The 25,205-nt window shown below is 54.9% G+C and overlaps 1 protein-coding gene across 1 annotated transcript in view; it reads left to right on the top strand.

The window, feature by feature from the left end:
- The window catches only part of FER1L5 (fer-1 like family member 5), a 76,704-nt gene that overhangs the window by 43,527 nt on the left and 7,972 nt on the right, over positions 1-25,205 (top strand). Inside the window, 18 exon segments of the mRNA XM_043536275.1 lie at positions 763-907; positions 1,178-1,255; positions 1,612-1,793; positions 1,896-2,063; positions 5,710-5,808; positions 6,812-6,973; positions 7,248-7,413; positions 8,343-8,368; positions 11,649-11,705; positions 11,856-11,957; positions 12,819-12,950; positions 17,233-17,388; positions 18,158-18,249; positions 21,628-21,798; positions 22,668-22,816; positions 23,384-23,523; positions 24,302-24,390; positions 24,831-24,926. Of these exon segments, the coding sequence (XP_043392210.1) occupies positions 763-907; positions 1,178-1,255; positions 1,612-1,793; positions 1,896-2,063; positions 5,710-5,808; positions 6,812-6,973; positions 7,248-7,413; positions 8,343-8,368; positions 11,649-11,705; positions 11,856-11,957; positions 12,819-12,950; positions 17,233-17,388; positions 18,158-18,249; positions 21,628-21,798; positions 22,668-22,816; positions 23,384-23,523; positions 24,302-24,390; positions 24,831-24,926 (2,210 nt within the window).

Consider the following 25,205-nt stretch of genomic DNA (forward strand, 5'->3'; position numbering starts at 1 on the left):
GGGGCATCGCTCTTGACTGTTCGTTTGGCCGCTGTTCTAGCCCACATGGTAAGATCCTGTCCCCAGCTGGCTAAACGCTAGAATGGCTGGAACCTCCCCACAACGGCTGGCCAGACCCACTGTATCTGCACTGTGCCTGTTACCACAGCCAGACGGGAACGGGGAGGCTCATAGGCAGCAGTCTTGCAGAGTGAGCCAACAGGAGGCTTCCCTGAGGCAGGCAGATCTCAGCTGGAAACCCCTGGCCGCTCCTTAGACCTGATCGTGCAGCCTTATGCCCATGGGTGGTCCCAGGCTGGAAAGGGAGGGGTGCAGCCTCTGGCCCATTGTCTCCACTTGGAGCCTCTCTTCTTTCCTCTCCCAGAAAGCACCTGTCCAGCCACTAGCACAAACCCCTGGGACAAAGCAGGGTCCCCATAGGCCAGAGGGGGCTGATTGACACACAAGGGTCAACTTGCCCCGAGGCAGCTCACAGCCCCAAGGCAGGCTGCTCCTGAGCCCCAGGGAGACTCAGCCGTAGAGAGGAGCGGAGAGGGATGATGGGGATAGTTATAACAGAGGTGGGAGGAAGTGGTTGTTGTGTTTGTGAGGATGTATAGCCGGGGGTGGGGGGTTATAGACCCCAGTGGAGTTGGAAACCTACAGCCGGAAGGAGGTGCGAGGGCATCCTGGTCGGTGAGAGCTCCACCCGGGGCCCAGCACTTCCAGCTGGAGATCCTGCAGCTGAGGGTGCCCAGGGGCTGAGGGCTGCTCTCTGCTCAGGGTGTGGAGCTGGAAGATCAAGAGAAGGAGGAAGGAGAGGAGGAGCAAGAGAAAAAACTCCTGGAGGAAGGAGAGAGAGAAAAGAGGTCCCCAGCCCAGAACATCCTGCAGCTGAACACTCCTCTGATCACCTGTGTCTTCCAGAGTGAGTTACTGGCATGGAGGGGATCGCACCCGGCCGCAGAGCCCCAGCAGGAAGGTGGCCCCCCAAATCTGTCCCTCCATCCACTGATTGTTTCAGGGCCCCTGCGATTTATTGGCTCCTCCTGGGCCCCGCTCCATGGCCAGAGTGAGGGATGGAAGCCTCTGCAGCTGGGCCCTGGTTGGTGGCAGGAGTGGGGGGACACCGCAGGGCACCTCTGCGTAACAGGTAAGGAGGAGTGTGGGTGAGACCTGTGAACTCTTCATATTCCAGAGCCCAATTACTACCAGCTACGCTGCTACATCTACCAAGCCAGGGATCTGACACCAAGCGAGGGCAAGAGCTCCTCCGGTAGGTGACATGAGGCAAAGCCCATGACCCTCAACACATGTAGCTTCTGACTTCCCTGCTCTACCCCACCCCTCTCCTGGCACCCCCAGATCATAACGCAAATATTCTTGGTGCCACCCCTGCTTTGACCCACCGAGGCCAGACAGGTCCCTTCTGTTGGGCATGAATGACCTACTCTGTACAAACAGTGGCCCTACGGGTTCCCGGCTGCTGGGCGTACACTGTGTCCAAGGGGTGCACAGGTGCTGCTCAGATAGGCCAGTTCTACATCTCTCCCATGGCGCTGTGTCCGGACGGGACACTCTGCCCGCTCTGACAGGACTGAACCACCCGTCTCTCCCGTCTCCTTCCCCCAGATCCCTATGCCCACGTGTCCTTCCTGCACATGAGCCAGCGCACACAGACCTTGGCTGCCACCCTGAGCCCCAGCTGGGACCAGACCCTAATCTTTGACCACGTGCTGATTTACGGAGACCCCCAGGCCACCCGGCAGGACCCGCCACTGGTGGTTTTGGAGCTGTTTGACCGGGATATCATTGTAAGTGCGAGATCCCAGGGAAGGGGGTAAAGGAGGAGCAGGTGAAGGGGATCTGCAGGCCCATGACTCACATGATCTGATCACGTCTCCTCTTTATATTAGGACAAGGATGACTTCCTGGGGAGGAGCATGTGTTCCCCACTAGTATGTCTGGATCTCGGATCCCGACACCTCCCCCACCTCCAGTGGTATCCAATCACAAGGCAGCAGAAGGAAGCGGGCGAGCTCTTAGCTGTCTTTGAGCTCCTATTGAATCCCAAGGAAAAAGGGGTGCGTGTTTTATTTGGGGGGAAGGTGTTTGTACAAACTGAGGGGAGGGGTCACAAGCACTTTGGAGGCAGGACGAGAGTTCAAAATGACCTTGACAAATTGGAGAGCTGGTCTGAAATCAACAAGATGAAATTCAATAGGAACAAGGGCAAAATACTGCTCGTAGAAAGGAAAACTCAAATGCACAGATACAAATGGGAATAACTGGCTAGGTGAAAGGGATCTGGGGGTTATAGTGGCTCACACGTTGAATATGAGTGAACAGTGTGATGGTGCAAAAAAGGGTCTCCCTTGCAGTAGATTAAGCCCATTACTTCATGTCCTGCCTTCAGTGGACATGGCAAACAATTGGTCATCGTCCTCTTTATTACTGAAACGCAGTGGGATGATTCCCATGACTGGAATGTTAAAATCAATGGTTATAACCTATTTAGGAAGGAGCAAGTGGACAAAAGATGTATGTCAGAAATGGCATTATCTGTTTCTGAGTCGCTGATCATTTGGAAGAGAACATTCTTGAATGCTTATGGATCAATGTTCTAATGGCTAAAGTGCAAGATGGGGTATTAGTTGGAGTCTGCAACCAACCACCAAATCCCACAAATGAACAGGATAACTGCTTCCTTACGCACCCATCCACACTGTGTAGGGGAAAAAATACATTATCATGGGGGACTTCAATCTGAATGACACATGCTGAAGGTCTCATGCTGCCAGAACTTGGAATGCCTGACCAACCTGATTGCCTTCTATGATGAGATAACTGGCTCTGTGGATATGGGGAAAGTGGTGGACATGATATACCTTGACTTTAGCAAAGTTTTTGATATGGTCTCCCACAGTATTCTTGCCAGCAAGTTAAAGAAGTATGGATTGGATGAATGGACTAGAAGGTGGATAGAAAGCTGGCTAGATTGTCGGGCTTAATGGGTAGTGATCAACAGCTCAATGTCTAGTTGGCGGAGTGCCCCAGGGATCAGTCCTGGGGCCGGTATTGTTCAACATCTTTATTAATGATCTGGATGATGGGATGGATTGCACCCTCAGCAAGTTCACAGATGACACTAAACTGTGAGGAGAGGTAGATACGATGGAGGGTAGGGATAGGGTCCAGAGTGACCTAGACAAATTGGAAGATTGGATCAAAAGAAATCTGATGAGGTTCAACAAGGACAAGTGCAGAGTCCTCCACTTAGGACAGAAGAATCCCATGCACCGCTACAGACTAGGGACCAACTGACTAAGCGGCAGTTCTGCAGAAAAGGACCTAGGGGTTACAGTGGATGAGAAGCTGGATATGAGTCAGCAGTGTGCCCTTGTTGCCAAGAAGGCTAATGGCATATTGGGCTGCATTAGTAGGAGCATTGCCAGCAGATCGAGGGAAGTGATCATTCCCCTCTATTTGGCACTGGTGAGGCCACATCTGGAGTACTGTGTCCAGTTTTGGGCCCCCCACTACAGAAAGGATATGGACAAATTGGAGAGAGTCCCGCGGAGGGCAACAAAAATGGTTAGAGGACTGGGGCCCATGACTTATGAGGAGAGGCTGAGGGAACTGGGGTTATTTAGTCTGCAGAAGAGAAGAGTGAGGGGGGATTTGATAGCAGCCTTCAGCTACCTGAAGGGAGGTTCCAAAGAAGATGGAGCTTGGCTGTTCTCAGTGGTGGCAGATGACAACGAGGAGCAATGGTTTCAAGTTGCCATGGGGGAGGTCTAGGCTGGCTATTAGGAAACACTATTTCACTAGGAGGATGGTGAAGCACTGGAATGCGTTACCTAGGGAGGTGGTGGAATCTCCTTCCTTAGTGGTTTTTAAGGCCTGGCTTGACAAAGCCCTGGCTGGGATGATTTAGTTGGGGTTGGTCCTGCTTTGAGCAGGGGGTTGGACTAGATGACCTCCTGAGGTCTCTTCCAACCCTGATCTTCTATGATTCTATGAAATAAGGTGTAAATTTTTAACAGCGAGAGTAATTCACCATTGGAACAAATTACCGAGCGTTGTGGTGGATTCTCCATCCCTGACCATTTTAAAATCAAGGTTGGATGTTTTCTAACAGATCTGCTCTAGGAATTATAGTGGGCAGGTCTCTGGCCTCTGAGAAACCGGGGGTCAGACTAGATGATCACAATGGTCCCTTCTGGCCTTGGAATCCATGAATCTTTATTACAGCCCTTAACATATTTGAAGGCTGTTATCAGGTGCCCTCAGTCTGCTTTTCTCAATGTTAACATGCTCATTTTCTTTAACCTTTCCTCCTAGGTAAGGGTTTCTGAATCTTGTATCATTTTGGTTGCTCTCCTCCGGATGCTCTCCAATTTGTCCACGTCCTTCCTTAAGTGTGGCGCCCAGAACTGGACAGTACTCCAGACCTGATAACAGTCTTGAAATATGTAAAAAGTTGTTATAAGGAAGATGGTGATTAACTGTCTTCCATTAGAGAGACAAGGTGGGGGAGGTGATATCTTTTATTGGACCAACTTCTGTTGGCAAGAGCGCCAAGCAGTTGAGCCACACAATGCTCATCCTCGGGTCTGGGAAAGGCTCCCCACGTGTCCCAGCTAAACACAAGATTGAACAGATCGTTTAGCGTAAGTAGTTAGCACACGTTGGAATGGACCATCCAAGGTGAAGTGGCCTGTTAACACCCCTGAAGTCACAGGACAAATAGGGGGATCAGTGGGTTACAAATTGTTGTAATAAACTATAAATTCCATGTCTTTATTAAGACTTAATAAAATGCTGGATTAATGGTTTGTTGGGGGTTACACTAGATGACCCTTGAGGTCCCTTCTAACTCTACAATTCTATAACAATCTGTAACCCACTTACCCCCGCCTTGTCCTGTGACTACAGGAGTTCCTTAGAATATGTGCTATTTATGCTAAACTATCTGTTGGATCTTGTCTTTAGCTGTGACACTCGGAGAACCTTTCCCAGACCTGAAGCTCTGGGCTTGAAAGCTTGTCTATCTCACCAACAGGAGTGGGTACAATACAAGATATGACCTCACCCACCTTGTCTCTCTAATATCATGGGACCGACACAGCTAAAACGACACTGTATACAATTGTTTGACATGGCCACCGAGGGTAGGACAAGAAGGAATTGGCTTAGTTTGCAGCAAGCGAGATTTAGGTTTGATATTAGGAAAAACTTTCTAACTCTAAGGATAGTTGAGCTCTGGAACAGGCTTCCAAGGGACTTTGTGAAATCCCTATCACTGGAGGTTTTGAAGAACAAGTGAGCAAACACTGTCAGGGCTGGTCTAGGTTTACTTGGTCCTGCCCGAGCACGGGGGACAGATGAGATGTCCCTGGGACTGGCAGACATCACATCACTCATCCTGGTGGAGAATCTCAGGAGAGTTTCCACCGAACAAGTGTCTCCAACACAAAAGCTACGCTCTTCCTCAGGCTCCTTGCTGGCATTCCCAAGAATGGTGAGCAACAGAGACTGAGCCCCCTGGCCCATGTAGCAGGTCCCCGAGGGCTGGAGGGGTCACTTTGGCATGGGGCACAATGTGGAAGCCAGAGGAATTGCTCTTGGCTGCCAGTCCTGGTCCTTCCCCGGCACAAAAGTCCTCCGTCCGTTTTGTACAAAGAAAGAGCCGAGCATCACACAACAGCCTTGTCCTTCCCCGCCCAGGATGGTGCACCAGGCCACCTTCCCACCCCCTCCTGGAAGAACGGGGTCTACGTCATCCCTAGCGGCATCCGGCCCACACTGAGACTGATGGCCATTGAGGTGAGTGTGACAGCCAGGGCCCCTCTGCTCACGTGGACTCCAAGGCAGAAGCAGCTTGTTTGGTGGGAGGAGGAAACAAGCCCCTGCTGCGGAGGGCACGTTGCGTTGCCAAAGGTGATGCCTGTTACTGCCACAGACCCTGCCAAGCTATTGGGCGTCAGCCACTATCTCTACCCCACAGGAGGGCCTGACTGCCTCCAGCCAGCAGGGTCTGGGGGACAGCGGGGTTGGAGCTGGGAGGCCCCCCGCATGGGGACTGCTGCAGGCAGAGCTACAAAGATCAAACTAGCACTTTGGGCAGAGGTCCATGGCCCCGAATGACCTGCAGGTGCCTCCCCTCCCGAGAGGGCAGGCTGCTGCTCCTCCTCATCAGGATGGGGATGGAGATGCCCAGGAAGTCTCGCCCGCTCATCGCCGGGGGGACCAGGGCGAGGTTGCCCCTCCAGTCTAGTCACAAAGAAGTGAGCGTCTCGAGCAATGGGACCATGTCACTTCCCTCCAGACCCTGCTTCTCCCTTTGGTTAACCCCAGCCCCTCATTCCTGACTGTAACTCTCCTGTCACCCAGAACCATCCCTTCCGCCTGGCACAAACACAGGCTGCAGTGTCTCCCTTTTTCCACCCACCACCTTGCCTGGCCAGGCAGGACATCGGTGGGAGTTTGTGCCGGAGAGCCTCTGTCACCAGCCCCTCCATCGCTCCCTGGGCCCCAGAGCAGTCCAGCCCATTCCTCTCCCTGCTGGGCGTCCAATGCACTCAGGGGATGGCCAGGGCTCTCGGCCAGTGAGTTTCTGGCCCGGCTGGCTTCTAAGCTCTGTTCTGATTCTGAAAGGTCCAGATTTCACACCAGAGCCACATCAGCAGCTTCACCCCTGGTGTCTTTGCCAGTGGGACTGGTGCTGAATCACTGAGCACAGACTTGGCCCAGCTGGGCTCAGCGCAGGCCTCCTTTGTGACGTCCATCCATGGTATAACCACGCCGTTCGCCTCTTCCTCCCCTCCAGATCCTGGCCTGGGGCCTGCGGGGCCTGCAGAGCCACAACCTGCTGAGCATCATGTCGCCGAGCCTGGTGGTGGAGTGTGCAGGAGAGGCCATCCAGACGGCTCCCATCAGAGACCTCCGCGAGAACCCCAACTTCCCAATCAATGTCTTCCTCATGAGAGTGGTGAGCAGGGCAGGAGCATGGGGCAGGGCGGCTCCACCCACCGCTGCTCAGCCACTTCCCTTCCCGCCTGCCTACGTGGCTGGCTGGGAGTCAGAGATGATTGGAGAGTTCCAGGGACCACTCGATCCCACCGGCCCACACCCCCGCTAGCCCTGTGGCTGGCGTTGTCTGTCTGTCTATACAGTGCTCCATGGCTGTGTGTCTAGGTGCTGGCCCAGTTGCCTGCGCCTTCTGTTGCCTCCCCATGGAGCTCATGGACCTACTTGCCCCGCAGCACTTACCCATGGAAGAAGATTTAACGCCCCCCATCGAGCTGAAGGTCGTGGACAACCGGGAGTTTGGGTACAAGCCAGTGGTGGGCCAGGCCAGCGTGAGATCCCTGCGCCAGTACATGTGTGAGCCGTCAGCAGAGGGGCACCATCCCAGCCTGCCACCCCCAGGTACAGGCCAACCAATGAGTCCCACTCACCATCCCCCACATCCAGCCCAGCTCCCAGGACCTCTGGGGAACACTGGCTTTCTCCCACTGCTGGCAGGGACCTCGCGGTCTGTCACGGCCAGTCGCCCTCCTGTGGGACTATTTGCCAAACCCCACGTGTTCCCCTAGAGCCAACCGTCTGGCGCCATCGGCTCTGCCAGGCCGGGCTCCAGCATGGTGCCAGTGTGCTCTAACTCAGAAACGCAGCCCCCCCACCCCCCGCCATCGCCCCACAGAATCTTTTAACCCTGCGGTGCCAGGACTGCACATCCCCCAACATTAAAACTAAAGGAAGATGTATTCCCCTTGAGCACATACCTGGGATCCGCAGTCGCCTGCTATTCCAGTCGTGGGGTGCCCACCCACCGCCCCACAGCTCTGCCAGTGGCCCTCCCAAGCCGCAGCCCCCTGCTAGCCCAGCCCTGAGCTCCCCACACATAGCGGTGCCCATGCCAATCAGTCCTCGCCTTGAACAGCCTGCCTGCGAGAAGCCTTGGCTTCCCATGAGTTGTGCCGGTCAGTTGCTAAATGCTGGGTTACTTTTGCAATGTAAAGAAATGCGATCTAGGGGCTGGGCTCTGAATAACCACACTGACCCATCACGGGAGTCCAGTTGGACACCTGACCTCCAGCGGTGGCAAAATTATGTGGTAACCAATGGCTTAGTCCAGGCCCCACAGTAAGCGTAAGGAGTCCTAGTTTCTGTTCCTCATTTGTGGCATTAAAGGGCTAATTCATAGACGTTCAGGCCAGATGGGCCCCGTGTGGTCATGCAGCGCTGGTGTGGCCTAGCCATTCCTGCTGTAGGAGCTGGGAGACTCCTGGGGCTATTTCGATGTTGCCATTAATTCCGTGTCTCTTTTCTCCCCCTCCCTTCCCTGCCCCACACAGTAGCTTCCAAGGGGAAGATCGCGAAGGTGAGTGCTACTCTCCAGCAGCCCAGAGCCACCTGCTTGCTGGGTCCCCTCTCTCTGCAGCGCTCATGGGGAATGGCACCTGGTGCCATAGGCATTCCTGGTCTAGCACCACTGACAGATACAGCGAGGGGTGACCCGGGCCTCAGCTCTGCTTTAACCCTTAGGGCTCCCCTCACTTCACTTCTAACAGGAAGCCCCAGTGCAGTATCATCTAGGGGTTAGAGCAGGGGGGACAGAAGTCAGGAGATCTGGGGTCTATACCCAGCTCTGCCGCAGACTTGCTGTAAACTTGGACCAGTGCTATGCACTCACGGTGCCTCAGTTTCCCCACCTCAGATGCCCCTCCTCCAGGAAGCTGAAAAGACAGCCAGCAGCAGGACACTCCTGCCCATCCATGTTGGCTCCCTGAGCCATGTGGGACCCTGCTGCAGTGACCTATCCACAGAGCTCTCCCCTACAATAACACCGGGCCGTTCATATGAACATTGCTGGGCCTGGATCACTAACACAGATGCTGTTAAAGCCCTGCCAAAGCTAACGATCAAAATGCCAGCTGAAGGAAAAGGTACCCTATTCCCATGCTCGATCCTTGGGTTACCACTCCTCACAAGGGCCCTGCAGACCCTCCAGCTGGCCTGGCCAGTCTTCCACTTACCTGAGAGATGTGAGATGGCTCCTAGAATGTCTCCGAAGGAGACTCGGGGGGTCACGTCCTGAGCCATCAGGAGCCCAGCAGCAGGGCAGCATCTGGTGGGCCAGGCAGGAGCTGATCAGGTGTGTGACGGGTCCCCACGGGGTGCAACCTGGAACTGGGGTGCCACTAAGCCGTCTGTCTGTCCAGCCTGGGCTCCCTCTTGCACTGTGCTGCTGTGACAAGCTGCAGACCGCTGCCGATCCCACACTCCCGCCAGCATTCGCACAGGCAGGGACACACCCAGCTGCAATTACATGCAGGCTTTGGCCGGCCACTGCATGAACCAACAGTGGAGAGACTGCAGCCCCAAACCCCCCCATCTCCATAGGCGCCAACTTCCCCTCTTTTCCATGGGTGCTCGACCTGCCCCCGGCCCCGCGCCCACTCCACCCCTTCCATGCCCCCATTCCAACCCCTTCCCCAAAGCCCCTGCCCCAACTCTGCCCCCTCCCTGCCCCTATTCCAACTCTTTCCCCAAATCCCTGCCCCAACTCTGCCCCCTCCCTGCCCCTATTCCAACTCCTTCCCCAAAGTCCCTGCCCCAGCCCCACCTCGTCCTCACCTCCTCCCCTGAGCGTGCCATGTTCGCGCTCCTCCCCCCTCTCCCGGAGCAGCCAAACAGCTATTTGGCGGTGGCCGGGTGGGAAACGCTGGGAGGTAGGCAGAGGAGCGGGGACATGGCTCACTCGGTGGGAGGCGGAGGAGGAGGTGAGGTGAGGCAGGGCGGGGAGCTTGGCTGCTGGTGGGTGCAGAGCACCCACTAATTTTTCCCCGTGGGGCTCCAGCCCCGGAGCACCCACGGAGTCGGCGCCTATGCCCATCTCCCCAGCCGAGGACCCCAGAGCTGTACCATCCTGCCCTGTTCACATTTTGGCCAGTATATGGGTTTAATAGCCGGTCTGCCTCTCCCTCAATGTGAAGAGAACAATGCACACTTGTGTTAACCAAGCTGAGATTTTCCCCAAGGCACACTGGCTTAGATTAAAACATAAAACAAGTTTATTAGCTACTAAAAGATAGATTTTAAGTGATTATAAGTGATAGCAAACAGATCAAAGTAGATTACCATAAGAAATAAAACAAAAATGCAAACTGAGCGTAACATACTAGATAGATTGAATGTGAATTAGCAGTTTCTCACCCTGAGTGATGGTACAAGCAGGCTGGCAGATTCTTAAGGCACAAGCTGTATTTGCTTTGCAGTTTGGGTTCCCCAGGTTTTCATACACAGGCTAAAAATTCCTTTAGAAGGTAAGAGAAGATAGAATCGTAGAACTGGAAGGGACCTGGAGAGGTCGTCTAGTCCAGTCCCCTGCACTCATGGCAGGACTAAGTATTATCTAGACCATTCCTGATGGATGTTTGTCTAACCTGCTCTTAAAAATCTCCAGTGATGGAGATTCCACAACCTCCCTAGGCAATTTATTCCAGGGCTTAACCACCCTGACAGTAAGTTTTTCCTAATGTCCAACCTAAACCTCCTTTGCTGCAATTTAAGCCCATTGCTTCTTGTCCGATCCTCAGAGATCAATTTTTCTCCCTCCTCCTTGTACCAAACTTTTATGTAACTGAAAACTGTTATCATGTCCCCTCTCAGTCTTCTCTTCTTCAGACTAAACAAACCCATTTTTTCATTCTTCCCTCGTAGGTCATGTTTTCTAGACCTTTAATAATTTTTCTTGATCTTTGGACTTTCTCCGATTTTTCCACATCTTTCCTGAAATGTGGCACCCAGAACTGGACACAATACACCAGTTGAGGCCTAATCAGCATGGAATGGAGTGAAAGAATTACTTTTTGTTTCTTGCTTACAACACTCCTGCTAATACAGCCCAGAATGATGTTCGCTTTTTTGGCACCAGTGTTGCACTGTTGACTCATATGTGGTCCACTATGACCCCCAGATCCCTTTCCACAGTACTCCTTCCTAGGCGGTCACTTCCCATTTTGTGCCTGGGTCCAGCACTTCCCCCAGTTCAGTCTTTGTTCCTCAGGTGTTTCCAGGAGTCCTCTTGTGTGGGAAGTGAAGAAGAACAGATGATGTCACTACCTGTCTTATATAGCATTTGCATATGGCGGGAACCCTTTGTTTTAAACTTGGTTCCCAGACCAGTTTGTGGAAAAATACAGACACCCCAAAATGGAGTCCAGAGTCATGTGATCTGGTCACATGGCCTTGCATAGTTTGTGAGTCACAGCAGCCATTACTTACAGGCTGTCTGGAGCGTTCACAGGAAGGCTCAGCTCTTCCATGGTCCATTGTCTTTGCTGATGGGCCATCAGCACTGTCTGGCTTCTTCCTTGTTGTACCTGAAAGGCTAGTTGTGGGTGTCACCCAGAGTAAGCACATTTGAAATACAGATACACAGTCAATATTCATACTTTCAGATACAGATGCATACAAATAGGATAATCATATTCAGCAATGAATGAAAACCAATGAAAACTTTTCCCATCTTGTACAAAATGCATCATCATTATGTCATAATCATATCATAATAACATCACTGTGAAGAACACGGGGTGCCGTGTCATAAGGTGTATTAAGCTCCTTGGGCGTGACACAGTCTCTCCTCATCTCTGCAGATGCTGGGCAGGATGGCTGCTGAGTCGTGGCTTCGAACCACACCAAGAGCAGAGAAGGTGGGTTTCACAGAGGGGTCGGAAGGAACTTGGAGCAGCAGCCCCCCATGCCCAGCGGGGTAGCAGCTCTCAGCAGCAGTGCAACAGAGACGCCTGCATCTCCCACTGTCTAGCAAGGCTCATGCTGCTTTCCCTTCTGTTCTTCCCCAGGAGGAGGAGGAGTGTGTCGACTGGTGGAGCAAGTTCTATGCTGCCACGGGGGATCTGGCAAAGAGCGGAGACTACCTGCAGACAGGGCTGGACAGCCTGAAGGTGTGCGCCTGGCTGGCAGTCGCATGTGGTAGAACCTGGACCGGGGGTTGCAGAGAGGTGTTTCCCCTCTGCTCTGGGGATGATGACTGCCCTGACCCAGGTGGAACCTGCCTTTTGCAGGCCAGTGGGGTCCCCACAGCCAGCCAGTCTGGCCCTCAGACAGCTGGGCAAGGGGGTTTTTCTCCCCTTGCCCCGAGAGTTCTGTGGGGAATCAGAGCTGGTCTTTTCCTGGCTGGCCACAAGAGGTTTCCCTCAGTAGCTAGATTCCACAGTAGTCACAGCGGAGAGGCTGTGATGCTCGCAGCCAGATAGGCCTTGGCACACAAACAGGATGCCAAGTCCTTCCTCATTCCCTGTCCAGAACTGTACATTGCAGTCATACAGCTGCCACGCTCCACCCCAGAAGTGGCTGCATTTCTGTGGCAGGTGAAGTGGTTTAGGGATCAGTAATTCCCAGACCAGTCGGTTGGGCTCCATAAGACTCTAAGCTATTGTAACAAATACATGGCCTCGTGACTGTGCTGCTCTCCGGGCTTCTCAGCAGCCTCCTGGAGAGAGCTCAGAGCCCTGCCCTACACGCACAGCTAACAGTGGGTCTCTTGTCGGCGGGATGGGGCGTATGACGCATTCACAGCTGGCCAGTTCTGATTGCATCCAACAAGGACAATCAGGCACACCCTGCTAGCCTGGTCACTCACAATGGTGCCAGTGGAGGACAGTCCAGGCTCCTGCTGTAGAAATCTGCCTCTGGGGGATCCTGTTCCTCCCTGGCTCAGTACCAGCCCTCGCTGACCCCATGGCACAGACTCTGCACGACCAAGCTGTTAGTGTCCAAAGCCTGAGCCTGTGGTTCCTTGGCAGGTCTATCACTGTGAGTTGGAGGCCGTGCCGGAGTTCCAGGGCCTGCAGGATTTCTGCCAGACCTTCAGGCTGTACCGCGGGCGGGGGCGGGAGGCGGCCAGCGAAGACCCCCTGGTAGTTGGGGAATTCAAGGTGAGAACCAGGCGCCAGGTGTTTGGCTTTTTGGGGGGTTTCATTGCGAAGCTACCAGGGCATATCAACAAGGTCCTACCCACAGGAGCAGCTGCCCCGCCGCAGCCCAGTGTCTCTGTGTCCAGTCACCAGAGGAGCTGGACACGGGGGAGCAAAGGGGCTGGTCAGCAGAGGTCTAGTGACAAATACTCAAACTTCACCCAATGCGGTGTGTGCCATCTTCAGAGTACAAAGCTCCCAGACCCCGCTGTGGCATTACGCCCCCATACTCATCATAGAGAGATTGTTATGATATGATTATGGCATAACCACGATGTAATAAGACCTGTGAGAGATCATTGGAAAGGTGATGATTTACTGGACATGATTATCCTATTTGTATGCCGGTATCATTGCTGTATCTGAGGTTAGGAATATTGTCTATGCATCTATCACAAGTGTCTTTACACCTGGGGAGCGCCCACCAGACAGAATGCAATCAGTCTAGATGGCTGGCTGTCAGGAGGAGCCATTAGCAAGTACAATAGGTCTTAGAAGATGCTAATCTCCCCCTGGGGAGGCTTCCGAGGATGTTACAATCAGCCTCTGACTCATGGCTGCTATGGCCCTACAGAGACATGTGACCAAGTCACCTGATACTGGAATCCATCCTGGAATACCAGTGTTTTTTCACTGTCTGGCATGGGTACTAAATTTGGAGACAAACGGTTCCCGCCATGGGCAAAAGCTATTTCAGGCAGGGGAGTGACATCATCTTGGTTTGTTCTTCACTAACTCCCCACCCAAGGAAGAAGGCTGCTGGCAACACCTGAGAAAGAAAGAGAATGAGCTGGGGGGGAGGGCTGAGCCCAGACCAGAGGGTATCTGGCCTGTGAAAGGAATATCTGGAGTTTTAAGCTGCAAGCAAGTCTCTGCAATCTGCCTCAAACAAAATTTAGGGTGAGAATTTGCTGCTTATAACTAGTTTCTATAGTATAATAAGCTTAGATTGTCTGTTTGCTTTTATTTGCTAGGTAGTCTGCTTTGATCTGTTTGCTATCCCTCAGAATCACTTAAAATCTATCTTTTGTAGTTAATCAACTTGATTTTGTTTTGTCAAAAGCCCAGTGTGTGGAATTCCTAATTGGGGGGCAAAAAGCTGTTGCAAATCTCTCTCCACATTGAGGGAGGGAGTGAGTTTCATGAGCTTATGCTGTGCAATTCTCTGTGCAACGTAAGATGGTACAATTTTGGGTTTGCACTCCAGAGGGGGATGGACACTTGAGTCCTGGGCAGTTCCTTAGCTGAGCATTCCCATGCAGAACTGAACTCAGCATCTGTGTGTGAAGCTGCAGTTGGGTGTATATGTGTGATGGGTTGGATCACACAAACCCCCTGGGGGCTGCCAACTGATGTGCCAAGACTACGTCTGCCCCTGCTTTCCCTGCCCTCCCAGCTGGGGACTTCAGCCCCTGCCTGGTTTGAGCCAGACCCACTAGCCTGCTGCAAACCCAGACCAAGGTCTGAACCACGTCCCCTAACAGCTGTAGGCTTAAACTGAAAGCAGCTGAAGAGGTGTTCCTGTCTTTAACACTCAGATGTTCAACTCCCAATGGGGTCCAAACCTAAATAAATCCGTTTTACCTTGTATAAATCTTATACAGGGTAAACTCATAAATTGTTTGCCCTCTATAACACTGATAGAGAGATATGCACAGCTGTTTGCCCCCCCCCCCAAGTATTAATACATACTCTCGGTTAATTAATAAGTAAAAAGTGATTTTAATAAATACAGAAAGTAGGATTTAAATGGTTCAAGTAGTAACAGACAGAACAAAGTGAATTACCAAGCAAAATAAAATAGAACACGGAAGTCTATGTCTAATACTGTAAGAAAACCAAATACAGATAAAAACCTCACCCAGTAAGCTTCCTTTTACGTCTGGGTCCAGCAATCACTCACACCCCCTGTAGCTGCTGTCCTTTGTTCCAGTTTCTGTCAGGTATCCTTGGGGGTGGAGAGGCTATCTCTTGAGCAAGCTGAAGACAAAATGGAGGGGTCTCCCACAGACTTAAATAGACTTTCATAGAATCATAGACTATCAGGGTTGGAAGGGACCTCAGGAGGTCATCTAGTCCAACCCCCTGCTCAAAGCAGGACCAATCCCCAACTAAATCATCCCAGCCAGAGCTTTGTCAAGCCTGACCTTAAAAACTTCTAAGGAAGGCGATTCCACCACCTCCCTAGGTAACGCATTCCAGTGCTTCACCACCCTCCTAGTGAAAAAGTTTTTCCTAATATCCAACCTAAACCTCCCCCGCTGCAACTTGAGACCATTACTCCTTGTTCTGTTATCAGCTACCACTGAGAACAGTCCAGATCCATCCTCTCTGGAACCCCCTTTCAGGTAGTTGAAAGCAGCTATCAAATCCCCCATCATTCTTCTCTTCCGCAGACTAAACAATCCCAGTTCCCTCAGCCTCTCCTCATAAGTCATGTGTTCCAGTCCCCTAATCATTTTTGTTGCCCTCTGCTGAACTCTTATCAATTTTTCCACATCCTTCTTGTAGTGTGGGGACCAAAACTGGACACAGTACTCCAGATGAGGCCTCACCAGTATCGAATAGAGGGGAACGATCACGGCCCTCGATCTGCTGGGTCCTTTCTCTTGTGGGTGGAGACCCACCCCTCTCTCTCCTATGCAATGTCCAGCTCTAAGATGGAGTTTTGGAGTCACATGGGCAAGTCACATGTCCATGCATGACTCAGTTTTTACAGGCAGCAGCCATTGCTTACCTGCTACCTTGAACGTCCTCATGTAGACTTCTTATGTGGATTGGAGCCTTCCAAGATCCATTGTCCCTTAAGTGCTTCTTGATTGGGCACTTAATTTGCACATGCCTTTCTCAAGAAGCTGACCAAATGCTTTACAAAGGCTACTTAAAAATCAAGCAAGTACACAGCTGTCATAAACCTACAGCTAAGGGTAGCATAAAATCCTTCCTTTGACTGTAAAGGGTTAAGAAGCTCAGATAACCTGGTTGGCACCAGACCAAAAGGACCAATAAAGGGACAAGATACTTTCAAATCTGTGGGGGAAGGTTTTTGTTTTGGGCTTGGGTGTTCTCTCCGGAGACAAAGAGAGAGACCAAGCAAGTAATCTAGCTCCTAATGAATGATACATCTAAACATACAGAAATAGTAAGTAATAGCAACGAAATGCGTTAGAGTATCTTTTGTTTTAGCTTGTGAATTTTCCCTGTGCTAAGAGGGAGGTTTATCCCTGTTTTTTGTAACTTTGAAGTTTTGCCTAGAGGGGAATCCTCTATGTTTTAAATATTATTACCCTGTAAAATTACCTTCCATCCTGATTTTACAGAGGTGTTTCTTTTACTTTTTTTTCTTTATAATAAAGTTCTGTTTTTTAAGAATCTGATTGATTTTTAGTGTCCTAAAAACCCAAGGGTCTGGTCTGTGCTCACCTGGTTTACCTATTTGATTGGTAGATTATTCTCAAGCCTCCCCAGGAAAGGGGATGAAGGAGCTTGGGGGGATATTTTGGGGAAACAGGAACTCCAAGTGGTCCTTTTCCTGAATCTTTGTCGAACTCACTTGGTGGTGGCAGCAGTACTCATCCAAGGACAAGGAAGGATTTGTGCCTTGGAGAAGTTTGTGACCTAAGCTGGTAGAAATAAGCTTAGGGGGTCTTTCATGCAGGTCCCCACATCTGTACCCTAGAGTTCAGAGCGGGAGGGAACCCTGACAACAGCCAATATTCATAACTTTGAATAAAAAAATGATACATGCATACAAATAGGATGAATAGATTCAGTAGATCAGAACCTTTACAGAGATATGTTACATGGTATATGTAGCATAAAACATATTCTAGTTATTCCGTATATACATTCATAAGCATATTTCCATAGGGTACCGTCACAATATGTGCTGGAGGGGGCTTGAGGGCTTGTCTCAGCAGTACAGTGTGAAAGGAAGCCCAGGCTGGTAGGTCAGGCAGGCTCAGTGGTACGCCAGTTCCAAGTGGCACCCTGGGGGAAACCCGTCGCACCCGCCATCCAGGGCCAGGCATGCCAGCCGGCACCATGACCCTCCTCCATTGGCCCTGATCTCTGAGCACAGCCGCTGGCCCCGTACCCAGCCCCTGCCTGCTCCGGTCTCTGAGCACAACAGTACGAGTAGCACCGTTCCCAACAGGGAATGGGCCCCAGCTGCTCAGGGATCAAGACTCCGTCAATCCAGTATCTGAGCAGCTAGAAGTCATGTGGATTGGCTTGTTTGCAGGGACTCTTCCAGATCTACCCACTGCCGGAGGACCCCAGCTCCCCACCACCGCCGCGCCAGTTCCAGGAGCTGCCCAAAAGCCAACCCCAGAAGTGTCTGGTCCGGGTTTACATCATCCGGGCCTTTAACCTCCCGCCAAAGGATAGGAACGGCCTGGTAATTGCCCAATTCCCAGGTCTTCTCACCCGCTTTGCACACTGCTTCCCCCCCACCCCGCACCCACTCCCTGTGGCACTGGGACAAAGCTCCTTGGGCTGGTGCATGGCCCTGGAAGAGTATTGAGAGTGCCCTAATAAAGCCACGTCCGGGAGTTTCAGATCCAGGGTCACTACTGTGCTAAAAGCAGCCGCAGGGGTGCTGGAACTAGGGGTGCTGAGGGTGCGGCAGCTCCCCCCGGCTTGAAGTAATAATAACAACCAAATACATGGGTTCCGCTTTCAGCACCCCACTCTAAAAATAGTTCCAGCCCCCCTGAGTGGCCACGTAGACATGCCTGCTTGGCTCTGACACCTGACGAAGGGAAGGGTCTCAGAGCCTGGGCTCCAGCCCCGCTGTCGCCTGAGCCTGTAGACCCAGCCCTGCAGCGTGGTGGTTTGCCGTGTGGCTGTACCCTAAGGGACCTGACAATCCAGAGTCCCGCTCCTGGAGGCACTTGGCCAGTCCCAAGGGGTTAATTGCTACCCCAGTAGTCCAGCTCTGACTGATGCCGCAGCCGTGTCCCAGCCGGCCCTGTTCCCGGGTCCTGTCGGGGAGAGATCAGCTTGTGCTCCTCAAGCTTCAGTCCAGTGCCTAGGCCCATCTGACACAGCCCGGGAGCCCCTTTCCGGCTCCGCTTCCACACCCCAATTCCTGGATGTGACAAGAACAGGGCGTGGCACTAAGGGGATGTTTATTAACTGCCCCTTCTTGGCTGTGCCCCTTGCAGTGCGACCCCTACGTGAGGGTCACCCTGGGCAAGAAGAAGCTGGGGGACAGAGACCAGTATCTGCCCAACACCCTGGAACCTGTCTTCGGCAGGTAAGTCCAGTCGGCAGCTCTCCAGAGCCCCAGGGCAGCTCAGGGTCTAAACCCTGCCCACCCCGCCCTGAGCTCTGCGGATCACCGAGCAGCCTGGCGGGAACAGGTCAGAGAGGAGGGAACATGGCCTGGTAGTGGGCAAAAGATGGGGGGCACACCCCGTCCCTCCAGGGTGCATGCTCTCAGTGCCTGTGAGGATGGTGTCTGTAAGAGCCAGCTGAGGTCACTCAATTAGGGTGAACTGCAAACAGAACGGGGCAGACAAACCGCAAACGCTGGTGGATATTCCAATACATAGATTTACCCAGCCAGCCCAAAACAGCCTCTGTATCACCTCCCTGGTCACCCAGACGTCCAAACTACACAGTTCCCTTAAAGTAGCCAGCCTCAGGCCTCCATCCAGACACACCTGTCAGGTATGATAGTGATTACTGAAAATCTTGTCTCATCATATAAAAGAAAAGGGTCTTCCAATCGCAGAGGATCAGCCACCCAGGTCCAATTATAACTTAGATCTTACCCAAAATACACGCTTATAGCCAATCCTTGTTAACTAAACTAAAATTTATTAAAAAAGAAAAGAGAGAGAGTGTTGGTTAAAAGATCAATATCCAGACAGACTTGAGTTCAATTCTTGAGGTTCAGATACAGAGCAGAGATGAGCTTGTAGTTGACAAAAGTCCTTTTAGAAACAGGTTTCAGAGTAACAGCCGTGTTAGTCTGTATTCGCAAAAAGAAAAGGAGGACTTGTGGCACCTTAGAGACTAACCAATTTATCTGAGCATAAGCTTTCGTGAGCTACAGCTCACTTCATCGGATACATACTGTGGAAACTGCAGAAGACATATTGCATCCGATGAAGTGAGCTGTAGCTCACAAAAGCTTATGCTCAAATAAATTGGTTAGTCTCTAAGGTGCCACAAGTCCTCCTCTTCTTTTAGAAATAGTTCATCTGTTATAGTCCAATGTCCATATTCAGGGTGACTCCAGTCAGTGACTGGGGATCTCAATCCTTATGGCTCAGGGTTTCCCCTTCTTGAAACCCAGAGCAGATCAGAGATGAAGAAGGATCGTGTCCCAGGGTTTTTATACATTTCCAGCAGCCTTTTGGCCTGAGAAGACAAGAGGCTCAACTTCCCTTCTCCCAGACATCACGGCAATTAGCCCAGGGTCATTTATCCAGTAAACCAGGGGTGGCCAACCTGAGCCTGCGAAGGAGCCAGAATTTACCCATGTGCCTTGCCAAAGAGCCCCACTGATACGTCAGCAGCCCCCCATCAGCTCCACCCCACCCGCTCCCAGCGTCTCCCGCCCACCGGCAGCCCCACCGCGCAGCGCCTCCCCCTCCCTCCCCGCACCAACTGACCAGCTGTTCCGTGGGGTGCAGGAGGCTCTGGGAGGGAGGGGGAGCGAGGGCACGGCAGGCTCAGGGGAAGGGGTGGAGTGGGAGCAGGGCCAGGGGTTGAGCAGGGAGCCCCCCTGGCCCATTGGAAAGGTGGCACCTGTCGCTCCAGCCCCGGAGTCGGTGCCTAGACAAGGAGCCGCCTCTTAACTCCTGAAGAACCGCACATGGCTCCGGGGGCCCAGGTTGGCCTCCCCCGTGTTAGTTCAGACACCGGTTACCACAACCTTCCAAGAGCCAGAGAGACAAAGATACTATTGCACTCAAGTGGCTCCCTAAACGTTATTACCCCTCTTTCGATCTTTGACTCAAAGCCACACCCGTAGACAAGACTCGTTTGCTTCATCACAAGCCCTGAGCAAACAGCTCCCCTTCTCTCTCTGACAAGGCCGGCTGCAGTTCACAGCTCGGTTCATTTCCATCTCTTCCTAGCCCGTCTCTAAAGCTCGGCCCTGGGTCAGGGCAATCTGGGAGTTCATTAACTCTTTCTGGCCCTGTCACCTTTCAATGAGATAGTATATTACACTCCGAACGTCACACCCGGTAGTGGGCAAAAGGACAGGTGGGCACACCCCTTCCCTCCAGGGTGCATGCTCTCACTGCGTTGGCAGAGACACCAGGCCGCCTTTTCAAAACAAGGCAGCAATGTATTAGTCATCTGGCTACAGAATCTGAGCCCCCTTAGGTTAGCAGAGGGTGGCTGAGAGGGGGAGCCGTGGAATTGACAAGGGGGTCAATTCCACCGCTGGTAGGGTCCCTGTTTTGAAACTGAGGGTGGGGGTTCCAGCTGTGAGCCCCAGCAGCGCTCCCAGCCGGAGCCAGGTGCTGCCCGGGCTCTCAGCTCCCCACTGCCCACAGAGCTCCCCTGCCCAGGCCGCAGCCGGGCTCCAGCTGGGAGCTTGGCACCAAACCGAGAGCCTGGGCTCTCAGCCCCCGCACCCGGCCCTCCTGCCCCTGTTAAGTTGGTGCAAGTGCTCCAGGTGAGGACGTGCCCCACCAACAGACGGGGCAGGGCAGTGTGAACATGAAAAACCACAGTAATTCCTGCAGTGCTGTAACACAGGTCAACACAGGTCTCACACAGGTCACCTCAGCTGTGTAGTGTGGACCTGGCCTCTGTCTAGGTCAGAGCCCGTGTCGCTGGGTGTGTCTACACTGCAAAATAATCCCCACAGCAGCAGCAAGTCTGGCTTGGGGGGGGGCGTCCCAGCCCGAGCTCCAGCCCACGTGGGAACGTCTGCGGGGCCGGTTAGCTCCACAGCACGACCCCTGTGATCCCGAGTGCGTCGAGCCAGGCTCTGCGACTCACTGCCGCTCGTGGGTTTTTACAGTGTAGACATACAGTGTGAGCTCAGCTCTTCCCCCAGCCACCTGCCTCCTGTCTCCTCCAGCTGGGCTTCGCTTCCCTGCAGAGAGGGGGGAATCTCCTTCCTCATGGCTGTGCTCAGGAGCAGCGAATGTCCAGGCCGCATCTGCCATTCACAGGCGCAGGCTCCGGTCAGTTTGTGATGGCTCTGGGCTCTAACCAGGCTGCTGTGGGAGCCAAACGCCGGTCCCACCTCTTTACAATCAGTGCAGAGCCCAGAGGGAAACTGAGGGCACATAAACCCACATTCGGCCTGGAGCTTGGCCCTGCTGAGCCGTGCTCTGAATGTGCCGAGAAGCGTTTCCCTTGCAGTGTGCAGCTGGCTTGCGTGCAGAGGGGGCAGAGGTGGGATGGCTGGGCCCGTGCCAGGCCCGGCCCGGAGCTACAGAGCTGGAGTGTCTGGTGGCAGTAAAGCCCAAGACCATCTCCTCCTGCCAGGGACTCGCTGTGCGGTGTGACCTTTCCCCGGGCTCTGGGCCTCCCCAGTCCCCCAGGGCTCTGGCCCGGGCAGGTGGAAGGGCAGGAGGGAAGGCGGAGCTGAGGCCAAGAGCCCTCGGACCGCAGAGCGAGCTCCCGTCCCTTTCTTTGCCCCCGCCCACCGTCCCGTCAGGATGTTTGAGCTCCCGTGCACCCTCCCACGGGAGAAGGACTTGCAGATCTCGCTCTTTGACTACGACCTCGTCCTCCCCGACCAGAAGATAGGGGCCACCAGCATCGACCTGGAGAACCGAGTCCTGTCCCGCTTCCGGGCCAGCTGCGGGCTGCCCCAGTCCTACTGCATGTGAGTGGCCAGCACCCTCCCCCGCCTCCCCCCAGCTGAGCCAGGGCAAGGCCGGAGTCTTTCCCTGCCATCTGGGCTGTGGAGCTGGGGCAGAGCCTCCCCACCCAGAGGATTTCAACCTGCGTCGGTGCCCAGGCCCTCGGGAGCCAGCCACCGTGACCCGGGCAGAGGCAGGCTCCTGGGTCTGCACAGTGGGCGTTGGGCCCAGTGTGATCGGGGCACCAGGGCTAGATGCACCCCGGTACTTATCTGGCCCTGCTGCAGAAGTGATGGGGTCCCTTGGCCTCTCCCAGCAATACGCAGGTCAGCCCACAGCAGGGGTCTGGCCTGTGTGCACACAAATCTCCTCGCTCCCCAGGGAGCTGCAGGGGGCTGCTGTGCCGGACGAGGGGGGCAGAGGTTAGGGATGGGGAGAGCACTGGGGAACGCAGCATGGGGGTGCCAGTAAGGAGGTGCAGGGGTGAGAATCGGATGAGGAGCATGGAGGAGGGCTCAGGGACAGACCAGTCCCAGCCTCACTTGCACTGGGGGTCACTCGGGAGTCCCCGCCCATGGTTAGAGCACAGGACAACCAGCCAGGAGTTGGGATCTGCTCCCAGCAATGTCACTGCCCTGCTGGGCACCCTTGGGCGATCCCAGCCCTACTCTGTGCCTCAGTTTCCCCTCTGGGGACAATACTGCCCAGCCCTGACATGAGCTCCAGGGATGAAATGCACACACATTGCTGCCCATAGAGTGTGCCCTAATCCTGGCACAGCGGGCCCCGTGGGGTCAGAGAGCTGAGCGCAAGCTTCGGAGTAGCCGGTTAAAATGCACCCATCTCCCTGGCCTCACACTGATCCCTGCTGCCTCCCTTCCCCCACCCCCAGTTCTGGCCCCTGTCAGTGGCGAGACCAGCTCCTCCCCACCCAGTTACTGGAGAACTTTGCTAAGATGAAGAACCTGGCCCTGCCCGAGTTCAGCACAGACGGAGGCAAAGCCACCTTCATGGGCAGGGCCTTCCTGCTGGCGCAGTTTGGTGAGTGCCCAGAGTCCCCAGGAGAGACAAGTCAGACCCTGTCCCTGGGTGCTGGGGGCCCCTTGGCAGGACACGGGTTCCCGGGGCTGGGATACAGGGCTCTGTGGGCCCCTTGGCAGGACACGGGTTCCTGGGGCTGGGATACAGGGCTCTGTGGGCCCCTTGGCAGGACACGGGTTCCCAGGGCACTGCGAGCCTCTGGGCGGGACACAGGGTTCCCGGGGCACTGCAATCCCTGCCATCAAAGGACTGCAGGGTTTCTCTATAGCTGTTTCCCAGCAGCCAGCCCATGCGGCGGGGGCCAGGACCCAGGCCCAGGGATTGGGATTTGGAGGCCTGGCTGCTGCAGGGAGTGCGAGCTGGGCATGGCCCTGGGGACGCTGAGCAAGGAGCAGCCTGAATGGGCTGCACTGAGAGGGCGAGGCCCAGGGGTCCACTGGGAAATGGGGGGTGGGGGAGGATGCTAAGGGAATCGGGGCAGCTGGGAGATGATGTTAGCAGAAGGGAGCGACGGGAACCCCCCCTGTGCCCCACGTCCCTCTGCTGTGCTTGGCTTCCCTGTCTCAGAGAGCAAGGTCCCTGCGCATGGTCACCTGGGCCCCCCGAGAGAGCGCCTGGCCCTGCACCTGCTCCGCACCTGCGGGCTGGTCCCCGAGCACCTGGAGACCAGGACGTTGCACCACAGCATCCAGCCCGGCATCGACCAGGTAGGGCACCAGAGCGGTGAGCCTGGCCCCACACCAGCGCCCCCAAAGCCACTGCAACCGGATGTGGGGAAGCAGCTTTCCTGGGACAAACCCAGAAAACCGGGTCTGTCACATGGGATGAGGCCCCATGTCCTTGGTGGGCTGCCCAGCACGGGCACGGAGCGCGGAGCCAGGGCTGACGGTTACAGCCGACGGGGCCAGTGGGAAGGGTGCAGGCAGCTCAGAGACCTGTGCCATGAAACGGCTGCGTGAGCAGGGCGCCCCGGGATCCCGGCTGCCCCGGCTCTGTGGGTGCGGGTCTAGGCTGCCCCTCCCTGCGTGATGTGTTCGCGCCGCGTGTGTACGCCCGGAAACGTGTGTGGGTGTGAGAGAGCTGGGCAGTGGGACTGCGTGCGTGTGTGTACGTGCGGGGTGGGGGTTATTTTGGCGGGGGGACACATGGCCCCACACACCAGCTGGCCGAGAGCCGTGCAGGGGGCTGATGGAGCCGCGGGGGGAGGACGGGAGGTTCGTTGTTGTTTGAGGAGGCTGCATCCTCCCCCAGGCGCTGGAGCGGGAGGATCCCTCCCCAGGAACGGCAGCTCCTGCTGGCCCGGGTGGGAGCTCAGCCCCCAGGCCCCAGAGGAGCCCTGTGACATCCCTGGCCTGGCCAGTGGGGGAGCGAGACGGCCAGCGAGCGCTCAGGGGTGACACTGGCAGGGGGGCTCGGCGCAGGGCGAGGAGCCGGCCTGGGCTTGGGCTCGTGTCGACAAGTTGCCTGCTCCTGTCTGCTCGGCAGGGGAAGCTGCAGATGTGGGTGGACATTTTCCCAGAGAGCTTTGGCCCCCCAGGCCCTGCCTTCGACATCACCCCACGGAAGCCCAAACGGTGAGTGGGACAAATCCCTCGCTGCCCTGGGCAGGCGAACCCTGGCACACCACAAACCCAGCACGCCCAGGAGAGAGCTGGGATCTCTGGGGCAGTGTGCAGCCCCACAGAGCCTGGCCACGCCCCAGCTCCCCAGCCTGGCACGGTGAGCACCGGGGCCACGCCCCAGCCCTGGCCATGCCCATCTGCAGCTCCTTCCCTGAAGTGTGACCCCTGCTCTGGGCACACTCTCCCCTTCAGTCCCGCAGGTTCGGGAGAGGTCAGTGGAGTCTCCCATTGCCCGGGGGCTCCCAGGTCCTCTGTGTTCTCCATGTTCCTGCGGCCCCAGCCAGCCCTCCAGAGCCCAGGCCCATAGGCAGCCTGAGCACACCAGCCCCCAGCCCCCCCAGGCTGTGTCCAGCCTCCAACCAGCCAAAGCTGCCCGCGCTGCCCCTCCCTAGGTACGAGCTGCGCTGCATCGTCTGGAACACGCGGGACGTGGATCTGCAGGACACCAGCATCACGGGGCAGAGGATGAGCGACATCTACGTGAAAGGGTGAGGGCCTGCCGCCTGCACCCTCGGGCCCCAGGGAGCCCAAGCCACGGGCCCTCGGCCAGGCACGCCTGGGAAGCAGCCGACGCCCGGTGCGGATGAAACGGGGCTGGAGCCAGTGACATGGAGGCTGAGAAAACGGACAGGCTGAGAGCAGGGGCTCCTGTTCTACACTCTTCCCACACAGCCCCGCTGGTGCCTGGCCCCTCAATTCCAGCCTGCAGCCCCTGGGGCTGCCCACCCCCTCCCCACCCTGCCGGTGCCCCTCGCTCCCGACCCACA

The sequence above is a fragment of the Chelonia mydas genome, chromosome 26 (genome assembly GCF_015237465.2).
Source record: "Chelonia mydas isolate rCheMyd1 chromosome 26, rCheMyd1.pri.v2, whole genome shotgun sequence".
NCBI lineage: Eukaryota > Metazoa > Chordata > Testudines > Cheloniidae > Chelonia > Chelonia mydas.